This window comes from Centropristis striata, chromosome 6 (genome assembly GCF_030273125.1).
Source record: "Centropristis striata isolate RG_2023a ecotype Rhode Island chromosome 6, C.striata_1.0, whole genome shotgun sequence".
Lineage (NCBI taxonomy): Eukaryota > Metazoa > Chordata > Actinopteri > Perciformes > Serranidae > Centropristis > Centropristis striata.
In genome coordinates, this window is record NC_081522.1 from 15246427 (window position 1) to 15271060 (window position 24634).

General features: G+C 40.3%; 3 protein-coding genes across 4 annotated transcripts; 1 reads left to right on the plus strand and 2 right to left on the minus strand.

Annotated features, from left to right (window-relative positions):
- Positions 1-1342: 1342 nt before the first annotated feature.
- On the plus strand, positions 1343-8247 carry prrt4a (proline rich transmembrane protein 4a). Its single transcript, XM_059336063.1, has 3 exons — positions 1343-1616; positions 1891-2698; positions 4324-8247. The coding sequence occupies exons 2-3, from the start codon at positions 2011-2013 to the stop codon at positions 6435-6437; spliced, it is 2802 nt and encodes a 933-aa protein (XP_059192046.1). The 5' UTR covers positions 1343-1616; positions 1891-2010; the 3' UTR covers positions 6438-8247.
- Positions 8248-9149: 902 nt separating this feature from the next.
- On the minus strand, positions 9150-18924 carry impdh1a (IMP (inosine 5'-monophosphate) dehydrogenase 1a). Of its 2 annotated transcripts, XM_059336064.1 has the most exons (15): positions 18710-18924; positions 18041-18139; positions 17415-17463; positions 13304-13405; positions 13060-13134; positions 12096-12302; positions 11900-11987; positions 11599-11798; positions 10903-10993; positions 10712-10807; positions 10401-10544; positions 10047-10188; positions 9811-9954; positions 9616-9699; positions 9150-9171 (listed from the first exon to the last, which is right to left on the minus strand). In XM_059336064.1, exons 1-15 carry the CDS (start codon positions 18862-18864, stop codon positions 9150-9152), a joined length of 1698 nt encoding a protein of 565 aa, XP_059192047.1. In that variant the 5' UTR covers positions 18865-18924. The 2 variants fall into 2 exon arrangements, with proteins under 2 accessions (XP_059192047.1, XP_059192048.1); XM_059336065.1 differs by lacking the exon at positions 18041-18139.
- Positions 18925-20536: 1612 nt separating this feature from the next.
- Positions 20537-24347, minus strand: LOC131973640 (receptor-interacting serine/threonine-protein kinase 3-like). The gene is made up of 12 exons (XM_059335688.1): positions 24088-24347; positions 23621-23930; positions 23381-23529; positions 23245-23294; positions 23011-23166; positions 22262-22353; positions 22080-22146; positions 21916-21983; positions 21711-21756; positions 21242-21324; positions 21107-21152; positions 20537-21021 (listed from the first exon to the last, which is right to left on the minus strand). The coding sequence occupies exons 1-12, from the start codon at positions 24228-24230 to the stop codon at positions 20780-20782; spliced, it is 1452 nt and encodes a 483-aa protein (XP_059191671.1). The 5' UTR covers positions 24231-24347; the 3' UTR covers positions 20537-20779.
- Between the last annotated feature and the right edge of the window lie 287 nt (positions 24348-24634).

Consider the following 24634-nt stretch of genomic DNA (forward strand, 5'->3'; position numbering starts at 1 on the left):
TAAACACAAACCAGTTGCCCATGAATTAGGATAGCAAGTGTGAGGCGGCAATAATTTGGCCGTGTCCCTCACTGAGCTCATATGTTTGGCCTGTCATTGTTCCTTTCCAGTCCCTTTAGTTACGGCTGGGTTGGTGCTTTCCTGTGTCCTCATCATACAGCGGGTTAATCACACCCCTCGGGAAGTTCCTATCTTCACTGACTGTCTAAATGATCTGAAATAGTTTTCACTGTCTTTCAATCAGTGTTTATGCAAATCTGAAATTGTTATGAGCAAATGCGTTTTTTTTATCCTGCAAACAGAAGCTTGTGCAGAGGAAAGATAAAACTTAGGAGACAGTTGGTAAACAGCTCTTTATTATTGGCTGTGGTATTTACCGTCACAGCCAACATTATTCATGTATGCAGATTATGTCTTTGTGTTAAATACGTGCTAAATATATGTTTGTCAGATTGGTTTGGTATGTAGTTTGATCCGTATTTATCTTGATTGTTTTTGGATGGAAGAATAATCAATGTGCATTTGGCAGAATGCCAATGCAACAATAACCCTGACTTGAAAAATCATGTGTACTGTGAATTCAGCAGTGGTCAATGGAAAGTATAAAATATAACTTTATTCTACCTCAGCTGCACAGAGTGTGACTGTTAATGCATCCAAAGGTATGTGGATCAGTATCTATTTTAGAACCGTCCTTGGGAATTGAATTAGGCCATGAGGCTACTGGATTTCCCCTATTGGGTAAAAAACAGCACATGTGAACAAGGAAAATTAAGAAAGCAAGTAACACCAACAGAGGGAGATTCATTCATGTCAAAGTCAAAATGTCTTCACAATAATAGCATGGGAAGGTCATGAGTGGTAATTAAAGACTTAAGGTTAGCAATTCTTTATTTAAAAATGCATCCGCTTGGTCAGGAGTAACTGCAAGTACAGTATGTGCACACAAGTAACCACTATGATGCATTATGCATGTATGCAAAGAGAATTTCCTGCTTCATCTCCTGTTCGTGACATGTTTAAAAGTAAGCCATTCATTTGGTGGCTACATTAAGAGGAAGGGCACAGCATCAGTTGTAAATTACATTCGATATCATGTATTGATCTGTAGCATTGGTTAGTTCAATGTAGGGCACTACCTGCCTAATGGATAACGAGATTCTTGTGGCCCCTGTGACATATTTATGCCTTTTCCCCCCTCTTCTCTTCTCTTCTCTTCTCTTCTCTTCTCTTCTCTTCTCTTCTCTTCTCTTCTCTTCTCTTCTCTTCTCATACTGAACATCACATCATACACATTAGAGGGATTTGTGTATGTGCATCAGAAAAAGCAGCGAGAGAGTGTGGTGTGGATGACGCCTCGGATTTAGGAGGATGGGATTGTGCAAACAGTCAACTGACTGTCAGATCAGCGCAGTGGCAGAGAATGGGACAGCGGGGGTAGTCTCCAGGAGGTGGGGACTGTCCCATGTGTCGACTGTCTGATGGAGAGAAGAGGGGCACCGCACAGTGAGTATGAAAGGACAGAGAGTGTGATGCAGAGAGAGACTGCAGGCATGCAGCCGCGCAGAGGAGCATATATGTTTAAAGAGGCTGCAGCAGAGTGGGCTACAGATGAGGTAAGAAAGCTAAACTGAGACCAGCCACAAGAAAGCTTTTATTGTCTCCTTGTGTGCCGTTATTATGAATGAATCTTTACACTCGTGTATACTGTGTGTATATGACAGGAGTTTAAAGGAGAAAGGATATAGTGTCATGAAATGCTTTTCATTTACAGTTTTGCATTTAAGTACTCACTTGATCATGCTATTTGTTGGCAATATCCTTGTAATATATAATGTTTGATGAGTGGTTGCGCTGGTTGTGTCTTGAATGTGATTCCTTCTTCCCCAGGTGTGTTAAGCATGACATCCCCAGACACCTGAGGTTAAAGATTGGTCAAGCATGTGATTGGACAACAGCCCTCAAAACCTGCAGCATGTGACTTTGCGGTGGAGCTTGTAGACCCTCGCCATGCTCTCTATGTGGAATCTTTATCTTCTTCTCCCCCTCTCCTTGCCATTCTCACTTCATGTTATAGCCTTCCCTGAAGGAAATGTCAAGGAAACACAGGAGTCAGACGCTGACAAAGCAGTGCAGCGTCTCATTCAGCCCCCACAGAGACCTCATGGATCTGGTTTAGCATTGGGGAACCCCATGCTTGGGACAGAGAATGGTGACTTCCTGGCTCTACCTGTGAGTTGGCCCTTATCGTCATCAGAGGAATCAGATAGACAAGGTGTGATTGGTGAATACATCGATTTACTGGAAAGCACAGAGATGTCTCTTTTGGCTCAACCAATAAGCTCATCATCAGGAAGAGTACAAACATTAAAGTATCAGCCAACAAAGAAAAATACTGGATCTATATTCTATTCTACACAGGCCGGAGAGAATCAGCCACCTTTCCCAGTCTCACAGAATGAGACGACTGATAGCAAGTTACCTTTTCTTTTGTCTGGCTCACCTTCATCAGACCAGGATTCCACTTCACTGCTGTCTGCTGGACCTGGACCCAACCCTGACCACCCAACTCCACCAGTAGTCCATTTGGGATGGACTGCAGCCCCACCTGTTATCACGCAGGGAGAGACAGGGGAAGGGATTAATATTACTGGTCATATTTTACACAATGGAGCTGACAGCATCGGGGCAGTTAAAGGTAAGCTGCCTTCTGAGCATGCATCATTTAAATACAAGATAGTAAACACATTGAATGGTAACACTGATTGTGTTGCCCACACTGAATACCTCAAATAAAATCTACAACACTCCAAGTCTATGTGTGACTGCAATGTGTCTGCTATGTATTCTGCTGGCAGACACAATTGTTTTACATTCAGAGGATGGTTTGCATCACTTCATTCCCCCAAGCTTTCACTCCCAAACATCTTTTCCCCAACTCTCTCTCCCTTGTCTTTCTCTCTCCATCCTTTTATCACCGATCCTCCCACCCACTGTCTTGTTCATGTAGAAACATTTCATTCCCATTAAAGTCAGCATCCATTCGCAACACCCAAAGGTTACTGGATAATGTGGTGCACATACAGTATTTACTGGACACACACACACATGATGGCACTCACTTGTCAAAAGCAAATGATGTGTTGTGTCCACAAGCAAAGGGGGAGGAGTTTTTTGACAGAACTGTGTGAGTAATTACCCATACTCAAGCTGCCTATGCGTTTAGTACACAATATCAGCCAGTCTGTTGAGTAAATGCAGCAAGTGAAAATCATTTGCTTGAAAGATATCTCACTGCTTTTTTTCTATCTCTGCATTGACAAAATCAGTCCACTACAGATGGAGAATCAGGAATACGACACATTGCAGTTTAATCAGTAGGTTCTCTGATTCTGGTGGCTCTGTACAGCTTACTCTGAGATCACAAGAGAATGAGATGCTTACATTATTTATTGGTTACACAATCATACTCAGATATGAAAGTTAAATACCCCTGCGTGTTCTGGTAGAAAGGATGCAACAATCATGGCAGCATAACACCACTTGATCGGGCTTAATAATAGCCACACAGAATGGGAGCAGCAATGAGGTCAATACTGGCTAATCAACACACATCTCTCTTTCTTACACACACACACACACACACACACACACACTACTGCCTCATGCTCCTGTGGTTGTCACACTCCCACTCTCTCTGTGACCCAGTTAGAGATTCCCTGTTACACGCCTGCTCTGTTTTATTATGGACTACTTCATACAGGGAAGATTAAGCCTTTCTCTTTTTTTGAAAAAAAAAAAGTGTGGAAAGACTTTGACTTGTATTCATTAGTTAGATTGCTGTCGTAGTTTCATCTGTAAAGTAATGTCACCATTTTTTTTAAGTTTACAATTTATAACTGAAGACCAAAAACATAATAACATGAGTACACAGCCATATGCAAAGCTAGGCTGTATTTTAGGCCCACTGGTGTTTTGAGCTACAAGCTATCATGAACATGATGATGTTGCCAGATCCCAACCACATTAGTTCTGAAGACCTGCCTTACTCTGCCTCTGATTGGTTTACCTTGATATGCCTACCCTAACCTCAACCAATGTAACTCCTCATGCCATCTTTCAGCGGTTTGGATCTAGCATTTCACTGAAATTTAGCTGGCAATCTTCAGCATGTTCACAGTCTCATTTTAGTGTTTTAGCATGCTCTTTTCATATGCCAGCTAAAAATGTTCAGTATTGTCAGCATCTAAAATGTCTGCCTTTTGATTTTGTTGTTGACACAACAAATAAGGAGATAATGTTTCCTTTGTACTTGCTTTACAGGTGACTCCAAGGATGATGACCTGCTTCCCTCAAAGACAAGTGGCACACTCTTGATTGATGGTAACACAGCCACTTCTGCCACACCCTGCAAAACATCAAACCAGTCTTGGACTCCCACCTACCCAGATGATTTTACCCCAAACGAGTCCCTGCGCCCCGCTCTGGCTCTCAGCCCTGCCCTTTTTGTCCCTCTGTACACAGACTGGAACTCTGCCCTGGCCACATGGGGATTTGCATGGGAAGCACACATCTATGGCCTGGGGTCTGTCTTTACTGTATTTGGCCTAATCTCTGTGGTCTGCCTGCTAGGCATGCCCCTGCGCTGTCCACCAGGAAGCCCCTACTTCACCCTGTTGCACCTGTTCCTCCTAGCATTTGCAGGGATCCAAGCTTTCTGTTTACTCTATGATGCTTACAATCACCAAGATCGTCTTCCCCCTCTGGGCTCTCTGCTGCTCTCTGAGCTGCCGTTCCCCTGTTTGATCTCAGCCTTCTCCCTGGCCTTCCTTCTTCTTTCCTTGCGCTCACGCATGCATCTTTCACTCCCACTTGCTAATTCAACCTTGTTCTCAGCCTTGCCTAAACCTTGCCTATTACTGTGTATGTCCTTGTTGTATTCTGGGCTCTCTCTAGGGTGTGTTGGCATGCTCCAGCTCTTCCACAATCTCCCCTCCGTGATCCTGCTATTCCCTCAGGGTGTGTTTGTATGTCTTACTGTCTTTCTCTCATGCTCCTACCTCATCTTCTACTGCTTAATGCAATTCAACACGAAACACATCTACAGGTTGAATGACAATGGGGAGAGTGGAGGATCTCCTCAAGTGATGCAACCTGTAAGTTGCCCCTTTGCCAAAGTGGAGGACTGGGACAGGGCAGCAGGAGCTGGAGTAGGGGCTTCATTGTGTTTGTTAGGCTGTGGAGGCCTCCAGCTTTATGGGATCCTGCATGCCCTTGGTTTAGGTGGGGTTAATGTCTATGGGTTCCAGCCCTGGCCATGGTGGGGTTACCAGGTAGGCTGCAGGCTCTGTGAGATTGGTGTGTGTCTAGGTTTGTCTCTCATTGGTTCACACCCTCTATTCTGTCACAACAACTCCTCCATCAAGACCATAACGCATCCCCGGCCAGGATCTTGGTCCCGACTCTCCTGCAGCTCCCCTTCACGGGGACTCACCCTTCCCTCTCAGGGAGGGGCAGATTCTCCTGTCCTCTCCTCTCATGATTCTTGGTCCCAGGGTAAGCAGGAAAAGCTGGTGGTCTGTGATGTCATCACTAAGGGACAGTCAGAGGCTCTTCCTCTTTTCTCAATGGTGGATCCGCCTGGAAATGGTCTAGACTGTGTCCCCAAGTCCAGCCAAACTTGGAACCTTTTACTACCTCTCCCTACACCCCCAAGCCCCCCACACAAGCCTGAAGATGCAGTTGAGTCTCAGCTTTCATCACTGGATAGCCTAGGACTGGAGACTGACTCTACTGTGGACCTACGGCCCCCATCTCCCATAGACTTGTCCCGCAGCATTGACCAGGCTCTGTTCAGTGAATCCCTATTCTCTCACAGTATCTTTGGTTTGCCAAGACTCTGCCATACTTCTTCCACCCTCTCTTTGAGCTCTCCTAGCCAAAGCACATCAAAGCAAGGGCAGAGCTCTGTGGAAAATGCCCTATACCGAACCTCTTCCTGTGGTGACGTGGATCAAGAGAACACCATGTCCAGTTCAAGACCTTCCCAGCCACATGGCACTATGACATCTCACAGCAAGCCAGCAATTTCACCAGAGCAATGGGATTGGAAAGGGAGCGTCTCTGGCTCAACCCAGGGTCTGTGCAACAATCCCAAGGAGACAGGAAAGCTTCGCTCACATTCCTGGGCCAATCGAGGTCAAAACTTTGCTCAGAGCAGCCTTCCAAGAGCGATCCCCCACCTGTCTTACCACAGGCGATACCGAACCCTGAGTTTAGCCTCCCAGGACAGTCATGGATCTTGCCGGCTGGCAGGGACGAAACACCTCAGTGAAAGCAAACAGCTGGAATGGGATCTGGCTGTGCAGGCTGAATTTGTCAACGTCTGCAGACAAATAGACACTCTGAGTGTTTGCAGTGACACCATTGAGTTGTAGAAAGTTATTGTGATTGAAATGCACATTGTAAAGAAATAGCAGAGGGATTGAAAATAATAAAGAAAGAGGGGTAGGCCATTATTGACACAATATATTGACCCAGTTTTCTATAAATACTGTCTTGTAGATATTAATTATATTCAAAACTTGATTTTAAAGACTATCTCCAACACACTGATTTCAGCAGCTTCAGGAAGCCCTTCTCATTGCAGTGATGCTTTTTTTTCATTGTGGCAGTATTTTTTTTTTTAAATGTTCATTCCAATTACACATTCATGGATGTCAAAGATCAATATAATGATAAAGAGGGCAAATCCTGTCAAGAACTTCAGCAGGATTTTTAATATTTGTATAACTGACATGTTGACCTTTTTTATATTTGAAGACATTCCTGCAGAGAGAAATTGAAAGGTATATACAGATAAAGGAGAGTCGTCTTTAATAGTGTGTGGACAAAATATGGGCTTAAACAAAGTTTCATTCTACAGCATTGATGTACTGTTGTGTTTTCAGTAATAGAAAAAAGTTAGACTTGCTCAATGAGACTGAATAGGCCTCTCTGACCCATTGGGATTGTATGGACACAGTCTACAGTGATAAACAATAACAATGCAAATTAAAATGTAATTCATGAGAGGGAGCTATTTGTGATTGTGAAACATAATATTATGCAAATGCATGATAAGAACTTTGTTGGCCATTTAATTGTGTATAGAGTTCAAATTAAAAATACTTCATCAAGGGAACAGACATTTTGGGATGTCATGCTTCCCTTACAGGATTATCATATTATTTCAGTGTGGTGTAATAAACTTGGGAAATCAAGGAAAATTAATATACAGGATGTGTTTATCTTCTATGTTTTTGTATTGCTTAGCCAGCCAATTTTAGTTTCATGTATAGTCAAAGTTGTAACAATCTGAGCTTTTTTAACAGTGGACAGCTAACTGTGGCAATATGTTTTTTCACGGTTGGAGAATGTACTGCTCTCTAGTGGCGATAAGCAGAAAAACATTATTTTTCTCTCTCTATATATGCTCTTTTTCTGTAGAGATTACAAGAATGTAAAAACAATATAGAAAAAATGTCAAAACTATCTTTATTCATGCAGCACTATTTACAGTAAATACAATTTTGAAGCCTTAGGGTGGGGAATAGAAGACAATATTTATATTTTCTGTAATCTTTACAAAATTATTATGAAACTGTCAATTATAATGTTATCAATCACCACAATAGGTCAGTAAATTGGTTACATGTTATTGCAAAATTAAGACCCACTGTATATCATAGAGAGATATATGTATGTAACACCAAAAGTATTGAGTATCCCCCCAAAAAATAAATAAATCACATTTAAAACTGATAAATCAATCAAAAAAGTACATTTAACCTGGACCATTCGTTTGTTTCTATCCTATTCACTGGCGTATAGCCCTATTTTACTGACATGTCATTTCATTTTGAATTCTGAGCCTGAAAAAAGACAAATAACATCTTAAATAATGTAATATATACAGGTAATAGCCATGTCATTAATTTTGTGTTTTTGCAAAATGAAATTATGGAAGATCACAACAAGTCAAGCCAATGTGACTCAGACTAATTTGTGTTTGTAAAATAAAAGTGTGAATTATGTATGGAAATATAATCAGAAAACTGAAATGTAAAGTGTGGATAGTTTTCTGTTTTTTCATTAAAACATGGTTGTCTAGTATTTCCTGGACCAAATAAGATGGACAGAGAAAAATCCAGAGTGAGATTACACATGACCACTCCTTGTTAAAAGTATGTACATATATATGTGAATTAAGGCTAATGCTATTCTTTGGTCCCTTCTGCATGAGCAGCAGCACATTTAAGACCTCCCTGGCTGGAGGTCACATTACATGAAGGGAGCAGAGGATACATTATATACCAACGACATTTTCACCTGTCAGAGAAATTACAGAATGTGTTTAAACAAAAATAACAGGTGTAGTAAAGATAATGTGAACACAATATATTCTGGCTCAATAAGCCTAATACACAAGTTCTAGAGCTGGTAATCAAGCTATTCAACGCTTGTGTTACTTTCTCTTTTAATGAAATAAAATTTTGAACATTTAAAACATTATGCCAAAGATGTGCTCTTTTTTTCTTATGTTTATTCTGCCAATAAAATATCTGACTGCATGATTTCCTACAAAATACATGGTCGCCCACAAAGTGAGAATAATTTTATTTTCAGACACAATCCTCATGTTCATTATGGTTTCTTTTTCATTGTGATATGTTTGGAAGAGATTGGTTAATAAAGTTTTGAGAAGATATACACTTTATCTGTCAATAATTAATCACATTGTCACAATGATTTTATACAAAGAGGTAAAAAATATTTTATTCAAACTTAATGGGCGGCCGTGTAAATTAATTATCTTGGGTCATATATTGGACGAGCATGGAAATATAGAGCTGCACTTGTGCAAGGTTTGTTATATAAAGTTTGAACTTTAGATTAAAGTTTTGTGTATCGTGAAGGGGTCAGAGATGGGACTGACCAGAAAAAGAGGGATGGACACAGAACAGCAGTGTCAGATTTTAGATTGTGTATGTTGTACAGCAACAGGATCTTTTTGTTTGTAGTTTCATCATATGCACCCAGTTCATCTGCTCATAGCTGCTGGTGCTGGGACATTTGGTCCTGATCGAGTGTTTCCTCTTCCTCCTGCCTCAGTAAAGCCGCTTCTCGTAACTAAGGGCGAAAAAGGAAAAAAGATTGTAATCATTTCCTGCGTTGTGATAACATTTCACAGCTATAAAAGCAATCTTGGATGGAGATGAATGAATGAAAGAAGAAAATGGAGGTGCGATACCCACATGGATGTACTTACATGGCACAAAAGAATATCTAATGTGATAGCATGGGTAAGAAAGAGGAAGAGAGAAGACAATTTTTGATGCAAAGGTAAATTCCATCAAACAGTATAAGCTTTTTGAATACGACTTAAGCTTCGACGCATATTGTTGGTGCCTTTTCTGTTGTAAAGTCACAACAGATGATGGCAGACTTCACTACACTGATACCAAATATATTGATATAGTAGAGAGAGGGCAGAAAAGAGACACAGTAAGAAGTAGCTGCAGAGGAGGGGGAAAACTCAAAAGATGGGCGTCAGGGGTCAAAGGTCAAACTTACGAGTGGAGGCCGTGGACTCCTCCCTCCATCTGAGCAGACATGGTTCTCTTCTCAAACTTCAGCTCTCCGGTGTACATCATTGACCTGGTGCAAACACACATGCCTGATAGGAAGAAGCCCAAAACCTGCACACACACACACACGCACGCACGCACATACACACACATGCACACACACACACAATTTCACACTTACCGCAAAATGGATAAACTCTTTGCTCCTATGTCCTGACAGCCGTGTTGGATACCAGCAATGAGATAAGGAACAAACTTGTGGATGGAGCCTTTATCTTGTACTGATCCTGAGACACCTTGAGCCACCTTCACCTTATCTCCCTCGCTGGATACACAGACACAAATCACACAAAATAAGAGATTAATATGCCACAATGACATCCCACAGCTATACATTTTTCAAACCTTACTCCTCACCTGAAGTAGCGTTTCTGACTGTTATTTTTCTCCATGGCATCCAAGGAGCCCATACCTCTGTACTTTTTCAGACGGACACCATCTGAAAAGAAATACTCCCCTGGAGCTTCAGTGGTTGCTGCAAGCAGTGACCCCATCATCACTGAAGGCAGAAATATGAGAGGACAAAACATGCAATGAAGAACAGGGAAGGACGAAAAGAGTGCATTGCTTTTATTTTGAAAAAGCAGTTTGTGAGAGCATAAGATTTGCCAATCAAGAGCCATGCGTCCTCCTGACTCCTGTCCAATATGCCATTGCATATAAGTGTCTGCTGATTGATTCAAATGTAAATTAAGGGGAATGTTCTTCTACCTGTAGAGGCTCCCAGGGCCAAAGCTTTCACCACATGTCCAACAGTCTGAATGCCTCCATCAGCAATTACTGGTACTCCAAAACGTCTGGCATACTCTGCAACCTTGTACACTGACGTACCTTGGGGCCGTCCACATGCCATCACTGAGGAATAAGAACATCATTTTTTATAGAACAAATCTGCTTTAGGTTTATCACATGAAACTATTTTGCAGGTTTTCTAACTGCAAATGAGTTTGGCTGACTTTGTTGGTTTTATCTTAAATCAGCTGCCGTTCACAGTGCACCTGTACATGCACATTTTATCATACCTTCCTGGGTGATACAGATAGAGCCACACCCCATGCCCACCCTCAGGGCATCCACACCAGCGTCTATGAGGTTTTTGGCCTGAGCAGCTGTCACCACTAGAGGGAGACAGAGGCATAGAAAAGAGCTCAGTGTGAGAGACATTAAACAGCACAAATGCAAAGTGAAACACTGAGACAGGAAGAGAGCTTACCATTGCCTCCAACTACCTGAAGTTCAGGATATTTCTGTTTGATGTAGTTTATCATGTTGATTTGATATACTGAGTTTCCTTGGGAGGAATCCTGTAATCCAAAAAGTGAAATGGTTGCAATCAGAGCTGAACACTTTCTGTATCTCTAATTTTAAACAGTAAATGTGTACATTAGAATGTTTAGAATCATGAAGAAACCCCAAAGCCACTACATTCATCCTATCCATTGGCGGCCTTAGCTATGTTTCACCTGTTTCAACGGAAAGCTGCCCCCATCCCAAACTAACATGCAAGAATTAAATAATTCACCCCAAGTTTTTCACCTTTCTGTGTGCATGTCATTCAAGAAAGCGTGCTGTGTATGTCTGTGTTCCAGTAATGGACTTACTGGCCAATCACATTAGTTAAACTTGTGTTTAAGTCCTAGGCTCTGCTGTAGCCTACTCCTCTGCTTCCATCCAGTCTATGGTGGCTACTGTTGCTACTATAAAACTGTGGATAAATTGTTATGAGCGTTTTATCATCATAATTTAAATTTGGTCTGATAACATTTGGAAAGTCTAGAAATACTACTAAAACAGGCCCCCAGATGCTTGAAGCCACTACTAATGCTAATTTGTGAGATTTTCTGTTATTTGCTTTAAAATCAGAGGCAAACAGAGAGAAACTATCCAAAAGACCACAGTGAAAACCTACCAGCACTACCACATCCACCCCAGCCTGCATGAGAAGGTCCAGTCTGTACTTGTCGTCCTCCCTCGTACCAATAGCAGCTCCACACAGCAGTTGTTTGCGGGAGTCCTTGGAAGCCAGAGGATAATCTCTGTTCTTCTTCAAATCAGTCCGAGCAATGATGGCAACCAGCTCATCGCTGTCATTCACTATGGGGAGCTTACCTAGGAGAGTCACAGTGTAAAATGGGTGACGGAAGAAAGAGAAAAGTCCAAGTGCTGGTTCCTTTTGCTCCACTGTAGCGTGACCTACTTCACAGATTTACCTTTCTTGCTACGTTGCAGTATATCATTAGCCTCTTTAAGTGTGACTCCAGCCGGCGCAACAACCAAATCTTCCCTTTTCGTCATTGCCTGAATCAGTGAATAGAGCATGTGCATGTATATTAATATACCACACAACCACTTATTTAGCATGATATAAGTGCTGTATACACATATGCACATCAGCTTCACACCCACCTCCTCCAGGGGTCTGTCATGGTCCTTCTCAGACAGGAAGTCTATGTCTCTGGAGGTGACAATGCCCACCAGCTTGCTGCCCATTTTGCCAGTCTCTGTAACAGGGATCCCAGAGAAACCATGGCGCGTCTTTGCCTCAAACACGTCCCCTACTGTGTGTCGGGGACTCATCACCACTGGGTCTGTAATAAAGCCTTGCTCAAATTTCTGGCAAGGACAGAAAGCAAGAATTAAGCGATAAGACGCCATTCAATGTCAGGCTGTGCATTGGCAAGAATCTGGCGATACAACAATACAATACAGGGGTTAAGATTCAATACTGCAATACTGAAAACAAGGCGATATAACATGGTTTAATTCAATTTTAGGAAAGCTGGGTATAGAATCTGAGTGAAAAAAGTTTTTAAGCAAATCAGAACAATGGATACTACATTTACAACAGTACCTTTAACATTCAGCATCATAGCACTACCTGCAATCTGTCTGCTAGACAGCTTTTACATGTAAACTATTATTATAAAAATAAATTGGGTTTTTGAGAATTGTTTCAACAACCTGTGGACTTTTGGCTTAGGTTTGTTCAGCACTAAATCCTTATCTTCTCTTTATTTTTCTTGTTGCTGTTTCTGTCCTCCCAGAGTCTCAAATATTTTAAGGTATATCCTGTGTTTTTATTCTATTTTTTATTATTATTTACTTTGCCTAATCTTTTTTTTTTTGTAGAGCCCTTATAATGTACAACATTGATATTTATCCCACAATATATTGGTGCTTGTTATGTTTGATGTAAAAAGAAAAGTCAATAACATGTTAATCTTAAGAAAGAGAATTGACACATAATATATCAAGAATAATATATTGTTTTATCATATTGTGAAGGAGAGCTGTTGTGGTTGCTATGTGTCACAGATTACTATCTCTGTCAGCTGTAAGTTGTTATTTTTGTCAACTTTGTCCATCTTACCTTGACTTTGCGCACCTCGTTGGCCTGGAACTCAGCAGTACAGTTATGATGAATTATTCCAATCCCACCCATCAACTGAAACAAGCCAATCAGAGACATGAGTAAAAATGATTAATAAATGAAATAACACTATCAAAAGTATCCAAGGCTTTACTGTCTGTGCTCAAGTCTATGTATGGATGATGATGATGATGATGCTAAGCTCAGAAACAAGCAGGTGAGATGGTGGAGTGCTTGAACTCACTGCCATGGCGATGGCCATAGATGACTCTGTGACTGTATCCATGGGAGATGAAATGAGAGGTGTCTTCAGGGTTATCTTCCTTGTCAATGCTGATGTTAGATCCTAAAAAATGGGGGCATTTGGAAACAGAAACAACTTCTTATATTCTTAAAAATACTGATAAACACAGAGCAAAGTAAATCCAATATGACATGACATAATACAACTTTGTCCCTACAGCATTGCTGCTGCAGCACAATGCAACACATTAGTTGGCTTAATATGACGTTTTTTGTTTTGTTTGTTGTTGTTGTTATTGTTGTGTTATGAGCCTAAATGTGAGTTTAGGCACATTATAGGCTGACTTGTTGAATTCACCTGCTGAGTGTTGGATGACGCAGGTGTGTGTCTGTTTTGAACACCTGCTATCCAGCAATAGCCCATGTGACCTAGGCATGAAATTAATTTAATGTCCCAGCAGAGCTTGCAAAGACAAAAACAAAGCAAGCCAAATAAGCAGCCCTGTGCTTTTAAATAAGAAGAGTTAAGGATTCATTCCAAGGATTAAAACAAAACCTGTCTGTGCTTGTGAATTATTGTCAGGAATATAATATCAGCACACATTATGTTTTATTGAGATCAAGGACAGGAAAGTGGTGTTGCCCCAAAGGCATTTCATAAAATAACAATGAATGTAGCCGTTCATGTTTGGTTTGTCCAAAGAAATTGGTCTTTGTGCATCATCTACACACATAAAAAAATAAAAAATAAAAATTATATATATATATATATATATATATATATATATATATTATGGCATGCCGTTCAGGAAATTAATCTTTGAATATATATAATGAATTCTTGAATATATGGAATGAAACTTTGAATATATTGAATGAATTCTTGAATATATGGAATGAACCTTGAATATATGGAATGAAACTTTGAATATATTGAATGAATTCTCGAAAATATGGAATGAACCTTGAATATATATAATGAAACTTGACTGACGTCATCAAGGCACTGCCATCTTGTATTTTGCTGCCGCAATAAGTGAGCATGAGTCAGTCTGGGAACCTTGTGACAGCAACACTGACCAATGAGGACATTATCAACTTATTGTCAAGTGCTTGTATGGGCCACAATCCTCCCGATAGTACCCGTGCCCAATACAGTTCTCCTGACGAAGAAGTTCGCTCCCTTTTTAATCTTTTTAATTAGTTAATCACTCATTAATATGACGGCGGACAGACGGGAAAATAAAAGTCCCGTCAAAATAAAAGTAGTGTGCTAACTTATTATCAAGCACAATAAAGAAAAGAAAAAAACACTTAGGCCTATCATCATGCACTAGTATAGGCTACTGTTCTCTTTCTACACCCAGGCATGGTTCACATTTATTTTAGTCAGTCAGTTTAGTCATACATAATTATTATTGATTATTAATTATAATCATAACTAATGCCATGGAAGCTATCGCTATGAAAGAGTTTGTTTACTTAACTTTTTTTTTTTCAATATAAATGAAGTAGGACATCAAAAGATAGGCTAAAGCACACTCAGAACATTGTCATATCATTTAATTACAGCAATAGGCGGCGGGTGAGCCTGACGTCTGGGAAAGCTATCTGACCACGTTAAACAGAGCAACGGGTCGCCGGTGCTGCTGAACGCTTCTGAAGTACTTTTATGTTGTTTATCTCATCACCGTGGCAACGCAGCAGCTGCATCATAATAAATCCCTGGAATATGGGGGAAGCTTGCTCGCGATCGCAGCTCCTTTGATGAGAAGGTGCACAGAGCACAAAGCTCAGAGCCGGACAATAACCGGACAATAAGACCAGTTAACTCCGACCGGGGCAAAAGGTTTTGTTGAGCCGGAACATGAACACAGAGCCTGGTTGAGTCTCCTCCGATCAACTTTTTATGTAATAACTGCGCCAGCCTGTGGCTAAACATCAGCACTGAAGCGATAACTTCACAAGTTCTCATTTTCAATTAATATTTACAGTAACACTATTATTATGATTTGAAGCCTTGTCAGTTGACTGTGCGTGATGGGGACTTCTGCTTGTGTCTGCTTGTTATTGATTATAATCATAGCCATGGAAGCTATCGCTATGAAAGAGTTTGTTTATAAAATTTTTTTTTCAATATAAATGAAGTAGGACATCAAAAGATTCCCTTTGATTAGATAGGCTATAGCACACTCAGAACATTGTCATATCATTTAATTACAGCAATAGGCGGCGGGTGAGCCTGACGTTTGGGAAAGCTATCTGACCACATATTATACAGAGCAATGGGTCGCCGGTGCTGCTGATCGCTTCTGAAGTACTTTTACGTTGTATATCTCATCACCGTGGCAACGCGTTGTCACTAGCACAATGTGCATTCACACACTAAAATAATAATAGCCTAATTATGTATCACGTTCTCCCAAAGAACCAGCTCTTATAGTTTCACTTGATTAAAATAAACTTCCACTTGAATTACGTTCCCTGCCTAAATAAAGAGCATCTATAAAGTCACAAGCAGAGGTCCCCATCACGCACAGTCAAAACTGACACGGCTTCAAATCATAATAATAGTGTTACTGTTAATATTAATTGAAAATGAGAACTTGTGAAGTTATCGCTTCAGTGCTGATGTTTATCCACAGGCTGGCGCAGTTATTACATAAAAAGTTGATCGGAGGAGACTCAACCAGGCTCTGTGTTCATGTTCCGGCTCAACAAAACCTTTTGCCCCGGTCGGAGTTAACTGGTCTTATTGTCCGGTTATTGTCCGGCTCTGAGCTTTGTGCTCTGTGTACCTTCTCATCAAAGGAGCTGCGATCGCGAGCAAGCTTCCCCCATATTCCAGGGATTTATTATGATGCAGCTGCTGCGTTGCCATGGTGATTAGATAAGCAACGTAAAAGTACTTCAGAAGTGTTCAGCAGCACCGGCGACCCGTTGCTCTGTTTAACGTGGTCAGATAGCTTTCCCAAACGTCAGGCTCACCCGCCGCCTATTGCTGTAATTAAATGATATGACAATGTTCTGAGTGTGCTTTAGCCTATCTAATCAAAGGGAATCTTTTGATGTCCTACTTCATTTATATTGAAAAAAAGTTAAGTAAACAAACTCTTTCATAGCGATAGCTTCCATGGCATTAGTTATGATTATAATTAATAATCAATAACAATTATGTATTACTAAACTGACTGACTAAAATAAATGTGAACCATGCCTGGGTGTAGAAAGAGAATAGCCTATACTAGTGCATGATGATAAGTGTTTTTTCTTTTCTTTTCTTTATTGTGCTTGATAATAAGTTAGCACACTACTTTTATTTTGACGGGACTTTTATTTTCCCGTCTGTCCGCCGTCATATTAATGAGTGATTAACTAATTAAAAAGATTAAAAAGGGAGCGAACTTCTTCGTCAGGAGACCTGTATTGGGCACGGGTACTATCGGGAGGATTGTGGCCCATACAAGCACTTGACAATAAGTTGATAATGTCCTCATTGGTCAGTGTTGCTGCCACAAGGTTCCCAGACTGACTCATGCTCACTTATTGCAGCAGCAAAATACAAGATGGCAGTGCCTTGATGACGTCAGTCAAGTTTCATTATATATATTCAAGGTTCATTCCATATATTCGAGAATTCATTCAATATATTCAAAGTTTCATTCCATATATTCAAGGTTCATTCAATATATTCAAAGTTTCATTCCATATATTCAAGGTTCATTCAAAATATTCAAAGTTTCATTCCATATATTCAAGGTTCATTCAATATATTCAAAGTTTCATTCCATATATTCAAGGTTCATTCAATATATTCAAAGTTTCATTCCATATATTCAAGGTTCATTCCATATATTCAAGGTTCATTCCATATATTCAAGAATTCATTCAATATATTCAAAGTTTCATTCCATATATTCAAGAATTCATTCAATATATTCAAAGTTTCATTCCATATATTCAGGAATTCATTCAATATATTCAAAGATTAATTTCCTGAACGGCATGCCATAATATATATATATATATATATATATATAAAGCTGTGCACCAGGGAACATAATACTACAGTATGTGGCCTGTGATATCCTGGACGATGTTATAATACTTACCACCTCATCAGAAGTGAAATCTATGAAACCAGGGAGGATCAAGAAGTCACTGAAAGAAGTAACAAAACAGTCACATGTACAGATCTAACCTTGGAACTGCAAAAAAAAAACAAAAAAAACAACAAGGATCATGTAGCTTTAATTGTGTACATGAACTGCAGAGTTAATATCCTTTATTCCTCCAAAGCAGCAATTTTTAAATTTAACTGACAGTGAGCAGACATAATCTGTCAGCCTAGTAACTCACTGATATGTCCTGCATTTACCCTCTGCACACCGGTAAACCCTGTATATAGCCCCCATTAAGGAAACTACACCGACACCCATTAACAGACTATGTGCACAAACACATGCACACACACACACACTGCTTTTAATGTCTGTGACACCACTTAAAGTCATCCTTGGAAGTAGTATTAATCATCATAATCCTCCATATAAAACCCAAACAGATGTGTCATCACTGGTATTACTAAACATTTAATGGAAGACGTTGCATAACACTAATGTGCTTTCTGTATGTGCACATGCATGTGTATCAACCTGTTTCAGTGTGTTATGTGCACAATGCCATAAAATGAGACAGGACGATGTATCTGTGTTGTTTTTTCATTAGCATTTCTCACTTGTATGTAAGTCCATCGCCGATAGAGAAGAGTTGTTGTGCTGTCAGTCCATCTTCAGGAACATAACCTGTGCCACCACTGATCAAATAGTCTGCCATGCTGAAATATGAAAACACACACATGCAACCATGATGAAACTGAAAATATGAAGTGCTAGGGCTGAATGTGCAATGTGTATAAAAGTATTAAAATGAATGAATGACACAAATTCATATTATGTACTTCAAAGCACCATAGAGTTAATTGTGCATAAATCTGCCAGATTAAAATGAAAATTTGCTTGTTTAGCTTGTGTGTGTTTATAGCCTGTGAAAAACATGCATGTTGTTTTGGTCGTCCCTCTCTTCACCTTTGTTATTTACACACACCCTGTAGTCAGATCCTATTACAAAGTTGGAGTTGAGACAGGAAACGCTAAAAGAAATCCGTCCTTCTCAACCGAGCCTCTTTCGATACACCTGTGACGGCAGTGCAGTAGGTAAGAGGATTTGCTTGGCTGCCCAGGACGCTGATAAATGGGCTTGTAAAGGTGCACAACCAATGGTGGTAGAAAGTGTAAACATCTCAATTGTGCCTGGAGAGACAAGTTAAGAGGCTTCACACATCAGAGAAGGACACGACCTTGTGTGGTGCCAGACACTAACACAGACACAAAATTATGAGACTGACCTTTCTGGTTCATATCCAGCTTGGATGCGTGTAGCGCTGTATCGCTGGGCTGCGGTCTCATGCCCATGTCCATGTAGTGTTGGGTGGGCATAGGCCCCATATGGATGAGGTTGTTCCCCATCTCGGTTCAAGATTCGAGGCCGTGCTGGTTCCATGTCCCCTACAATCCTTCGGTAGTCGATTTGGTAAGTGTCCCTCTCCCCATCTCCAAAGCGGTCATAACCATGACCCTCCATCTCTAAGAAATCCAGGGCTACAGCCTCCACAGGGCCCCACCACCACCACCACCACCACCACCTCTCTCTCTCTCTCTCTCACACACACACACACACACACACACTCCCTTCAAGCACTTCTGACTTTTTTCATATACACAAACACCTTCTCACTCCAAGTACAGTGTTTCCAGTAACTCCCACACACCAACACACTCAAATTGCTGCTCAGTTATCAGCACTCATAAACACCCAATGCTTTGAGTGCATGTTCACACAAATACCTTTCACACACACCTGACATGGGAAGAAGCTGCCTTGCCATCTGTTTTTATGGCCCCTGTAGCAGTTCAATCGTACCAACAGCCAGAAAAAAAATATTTTGAGTTTTCAAAAGTCTGAAAACTGCAGAAGCAGCAACAAAAGATCCTTAGACCAATGTTGTTTTCCAAGAGAGGAGTTTGTATTCCAGTGTATCAGCTTTGAAGCAAGTAAGTCCGTCAGGCTGGGGAACAGAGTTTTAGCTAACCTGTGGATGAAGTCGACTATCTTGGCACAACAAATTTACAAATCCATGAATGTCCCCCAGCTGGAGGCGTGAGCAGCAGCTGTGGAGGAGAGACAGGTCTTGCTCAGGTGGAAGAGATTTGTCCCCCTGGAGGCCCAGAGCGTAGTGCTGCTTGGTTATCTGTGGCACTTCTCTCCACTCCGTTCTCCCGGTGCCTGCTGAGCTTAACTCTGTTTCTGACAGTAGCAGACGTCACTCTCCCACAAAGAGGATTGGGAGCATTAATACAGGATGGGGTGGGGTGAGATGGGTGTGTAGGGTGGAGTGAGGCAGTAGGACTGAGAAAGAGAAGGATGGGTCAAGATCACACTTGAACACACTTTCCCCCTCGGAGGATTACCATGGTGTAGAGGTGTTTTGTTTTTTTGCAGAGCTCAAGGAGATGGAGCTGTGAATGTGACAAAGTTCAAAGCCCGAAGGCTAATACGGTGCAAGCTTTGCTCCTTTTAGGCAGAGAGGAGAGAGGCAGACAGACAGGAAGAGAAACACATACAAGTGTCTGTGTGCATGAAGAAAGGGCAGAACTTTTAAAAGGCATCATGTTGTATTTGATACTTAAAAGTGACTTGAATCATAAGGCCAATTATTTACTGTCACAGTGGTGTAGGAAAACACAGAAACTCGTGTTAAGAATATCTATTAGAAATCAATCTTAATGAATACAAGGAGTGGTTTGTAAGGTCTTAACACAAGTCTGTCTGTAGTTTTTAATTTGTCACTGTTTTGACCAGTGAAGAACAGACCTGTACATTAAACTGAGACAAGAGAGTAACTTTGTTGCCTGGGATGCCCTCGACACCATCATCTGCAGGTGACTGACTGACTGCTTGTGACAGTTACTGAGGGATTGAACCAGAAAAGCCTCTTACCCAGTCTCTCTCTCTCTCTCTCTCTCCCCCCACCCATTGGAGCAAACAAGCAATCCCCCTTCATAATATGAACAATGGCAGATAATTAAGCCATTAACCTCTTCCCAACAGAACATATTATTTTCTTAACTAAAAAAAAGAGGGCAAGGACACTGAATTTTCTTTCTTTCTGAAAACATATTTATTAAGAACATTTCAGAATTACTATTTTATAGACAGTTTATATGTTACATCCATGACTGTAAACCAAGTGTAGTAGTAGTAGTAAAATATCAAACAAATCAGATAGATAAAAATTATACATTTATGAAAATATATCAATAAAAAATGACAGTGTCGGAGGAGAGCGAAGGAAAGTCTTTAACATCTTTGACACTCCATTTTTACCATTATATCAGGATGAAATCCACTACAGGCTCTAGACCAGTGTGGGATGATTTCTTTTGAGGGCGTCGTAGAAGGCTGCTTTGACCACTACCCCTCCTGAATGAAGTGGAGAGTCATAAAGCTCTCTCATTTTATCATAGCTTGTCACTTTACATTTAATCCTTGAGTAGGCTTCAGGGTGGACCATGTCCCGTTCTTTAAGTTCATCTGTTATCGCCATTGCCTCGGAAACACCTCTTATCAGCTTTGTTCTGTTTTTATCAACAAAGTTTGCTGTTTTAAAATATAGAAGAGGGAAAGCATATATGTTAAAAGCATAACAACATTATTCGTGATGTGTACCGTGAGAAATACTTACCTTTATCTTCATCACTCATTCCTTCATCAGAGCCACTGACAGGGTCCTGCGGGCAAAAATAAAAAGCTCTTTAGGTCTATATTGTGTAATGTATTTTGTGTGTTCCAGTGTATGAATGAAATTTGGGAACTGTACCTGTTTTGTTGAGACTTGAGAGACTGCCTCGTGAACTTGCTTCTTGTGCTTTGAAAGCACATCCTTAGTGGCTTTAGGGACCTCTGAAACAAAAGCAAAGTTTTATTATAAATACATAGGGCCATATTTAAACAACCTACAGGCAATGGTCAAAAGTGCGTGATGCAAGAGTATTTAGGGCATGTCAAACTCCAGTTTTGCTAGTTAAACTGCAAATAATCTGGACACAAAGTAAGGGATTGTATTAAGAGTCTCAATTAATCGTTTTGAGTGTAAAATTAATTAAACTGATCAGAGGGTCATCTCCCATTCATTTTAAAACCAAGTGGGCATTCACCTTGCACATTGTAATTTATGTGGTGGATTCTGTTTATAGAAATACACCTTATGAATTTCAGTGAATAAAACAAAAACAAACAAAAAGGGCACTCAGGGAGCCTGGACCTCCGCTAGTGACAGAAATACTCACGTTGATCTTTATTACTCATTCCTTCATCAGAGCCACTGACAGAATCCTGCAGGCAAAAATAAAAAGCTCTTTAGGTCTATATTGTGTAGTTTAGTTTAGATCAAACCATATTTCCATGGCACATCTTTTGGTCATACATTAGCTGTGAATGTAGACTACATGATAAAAAAAAAAAAAAAAAATTGTCAAAGTGGATTTGATGTACCTGTCTTGAAGACTTTTCAGGTTTGTCCAATTTGCCAAAATCCACAATGTCATTTGACTTTTCCTGTTCTGAAAAAAAAGAAACAACTTGTTTCATTGTGTAAAGTTTGGAATCATTTATCAGATTAAACTCACATGACCGACAAACAGTATTGAACAACCTACCTGTTGTCTGAAGAGGAACACTGTGTGCCACACTCATTTCTGAATCTTGAAGACTGTTTTTTGAATCCTAAAATAAAACACGGAGAAATGGTAAATCACAGAAAGAAAGAAAAACCGTGTTCCTTGTAAATTATATTTCAGCACCATATTTCATTTAACTCAATTTAACTTGTGTATTGTACCAGTTTTTTCACGACTTGAGCGACCACCTCATGTACTTGTTCCTCGTACTTGTACTTGTACTTGTACAGTTTCTCAGTGTTTTCACGGCACTCTGAAACAGAAGCAAAGTTTCATTATGAACATATAGGGCCATATTTAAAAGGTCTAAAGCTCATGGTCTAAAGTGCACGATGCAAGACGTTTAGGGCGTGCCAAACTCCACTTTTGCTAGTTGAACGGTGAATAAACTGGACACAATAAGGCGAAAAAGATTGTATTAAGACAAATGAATCAAACAAATCTGAGTGTCACATCTCATTTGTTTTAAATGCCAGACGGGGCCTGAGTCCGGGCATGGGTCGGTTAACTGCATGAGAAACTATAAGTGCATCTCCAAAAGAGACACATTTAAACATGAGACACAGCAGCGTACCTCAATTGATAATTTACATCTCAGGATCCAACATTAATTATTCTGTGTCCTTTTACATGTCCAAAAAGTCACAGATACACAGTCCAGGTTCATACAGTGACCATGTTGTGTTTTTGTATGTATCAAAATGTGCATCGGAGAGACTGATGTCTGTTTATCTGTGTAATGCTCCTTTTAAACAGCAGGAAAAAACGTTTTGCATGAGGTGTAAGATAGGGCCCTTTGAGTTCATATTTGACAAGCAAGTTCACAAAAGGCTACTTAGCTCAGTGATTTTAGTATATAGTTAAGAGTAGAAAATGTTGCACTATGGTGACAAGTAAAACAAATATTCACCTTCAGACTTAGGCCTCTCGTCGATAGAGCGTTTCCAGCACCTCTTCATGAGTTTAATCAGTTCTTCCAACCCGTCTACATTCATCTCAATTTCCTTACAGGGAGGTCTTTCGTTCTCCTCACAGACCAGCAGTTTGACACGTTGTCTTGAAGCTTCTACATAACATGTATTAAAATAAGGACATTTATACAAACACAAATGAAAATATTAACACAATAAAAAATGATACCTACCTCCATAGGGCTTTTTACCAGTAACAATGGACCAGAGCAGGATTCCATAACTGATCAAGAGAAAGAGTTTGTTTTATTAATAACAGGTTAATAATGTTTACTATATAAAGTGTTCTTTGTTAAAGTTACATCTAACCTGTATATGTCAAAAGCACGAACAGGTTCGTAATTTTCTTCAAAAGCCTCAGGAGGTTTGTACTGGTATGTGCCTACACTCCATTCCATTGTGTCTGTGTTGCTTTTCGCAACACTGGCAGAAACTCTTGTCAGACCAAAGTCTGCAAGCTACTAAGAAAAAAGAAACGTATATATTAAATGAAAATCTGTTTCATATCAAATGCAAACAACAGATAGAATTAGGTTGATGGCACTCTACCTTGGCGTTAAAGTCACCATCAAGCAGTACATTACTTGGCTTAAGGTCCTGGTGGATAAGCTCGTTGAAATGGAGGAACTCCAGGCCCTGAGCCACTTGATAGGCCCAGCGAAAGACCAGGGGCCATGGTGGACGGCCAGAGAGGTCCAGCAGGTTCTCAACAGATCCTCTTTTCATGAACTCCAACACTATTCCGTCTTGCATGACATTTTTTCCAGGAGGACATCCATGATACATTCCATAACACGGCACCACATGTGTAGAGAAAGCCTTACTCATAAGTCTAGCCTCTTCTTGAGGGGAAAAGGGGCTGGAATGAGGTGGGGATTGTTGTAGGGAGTTAAAAGAAAGCAAGAGACAGAACTTCTTAAATTACTTTTTTAAATGTGCATGAATTAATCATTTAAACTAAGTACTCCAAGTTACAGAAAAATTATATTATATATTGCAGATATTTATACATTTACCTTACACCACCACGAAATATCTTAATGGCCACATCACCCATGCCTTTTCGTCTGGCCTTGTAGACAATGCTGAATCCCCCAGAGCCAAGTGGCTTCCATTCGTCTGTTTTATTAAAGCCAGCGTCAAGAATTGGATCCATCATCTCCTGCTGAACTCAGCTAGAATACCTGCAAACCTAAATTGAAAAAATTGAAAGAAAAAAAGCTGCTAAAGATATTTAAAGTGGTTCCATGGCTCCTTGAATATGTGTTAATGAAAACTACATTACAACTACTGCTTCTACTGTACCCTGGCTTTCACACACTGGCAGTAGAACAAGAGCTGCTTTCAGTTGTAGAGACACGGAGAAACTTGCTAACTGCTTAGATATTTGTTCTTGTCGTACTGACTGCTTCTACTGTACACACTGCTGACTTACAGCTGAGCAAGAGCTCCTTCCGGTAGTAAAGACACTGATAAACATTTCCATGATGTTTTCTTCTTGTTGAGCTCTACTTTATTAATAAAAAGAGGCTTCTACTTACCACATATGGCCACATGTGTTGT

Bases quoted from the DNA above. Each gene is read 5' to 3' on its own strand.
- prrt4a (XM_059336063.1), top strand. From the start codon at position 2,011: ATGCTCTCTATGTGGAATCTTTATCTTCTTCTCCCCCTCTCCTTGCCA. The intron at 2,699-4,323 runs GTAAGCTGCCTT...CTTGCTTTACAG, and splicing joins CAGCATCGGGGCAGTTAAAG to GTGACTCCAAGGATGATGAC.
- impdh1a (XM_059336064.1), bottom strand. From the start codon at position 18,864: ATGGAACCAGCACGGCCTCGAATCTTGAACCGAGATGGGGAACAACCT. The intron at 11,988-12,095 runs GTGGGTGTGAAG...TCACTGATTCAG, and splicing joins ATGACAGACCCCTGGAGGAG to GCAATGACGAAAAGGGAAGA. The intron at 9,700-9,810 runs GTAAGTGTGAAA...TGTTTGCACCAG, and splicing joins AAGAGTTTATCCATTTTGCG to GTCAATGATGTACACCGGAG.
- LOC131973640 (XM_059335688.1), bottom strand. From the start codon at position 24,230: ATGATGGATCCAATTCTTGACGCTGGCTTTAATAAAACAGACGAATGG. The intron at 21,153-21,241 runs GTACAGTTCCCA...TTTTGCCCGCAG, and splicing joins CTCAAGTCTCAACAAAACAG to GACCCTGTCAGTGGCTCTGA. The intron at 21,022-21,106 runs GTAAGTATTTCT...ATTTTAAAACAG, and splicing joins AATGAGTGATGAAGATAAAG to CAAACTTTGTTGATAAAAAC.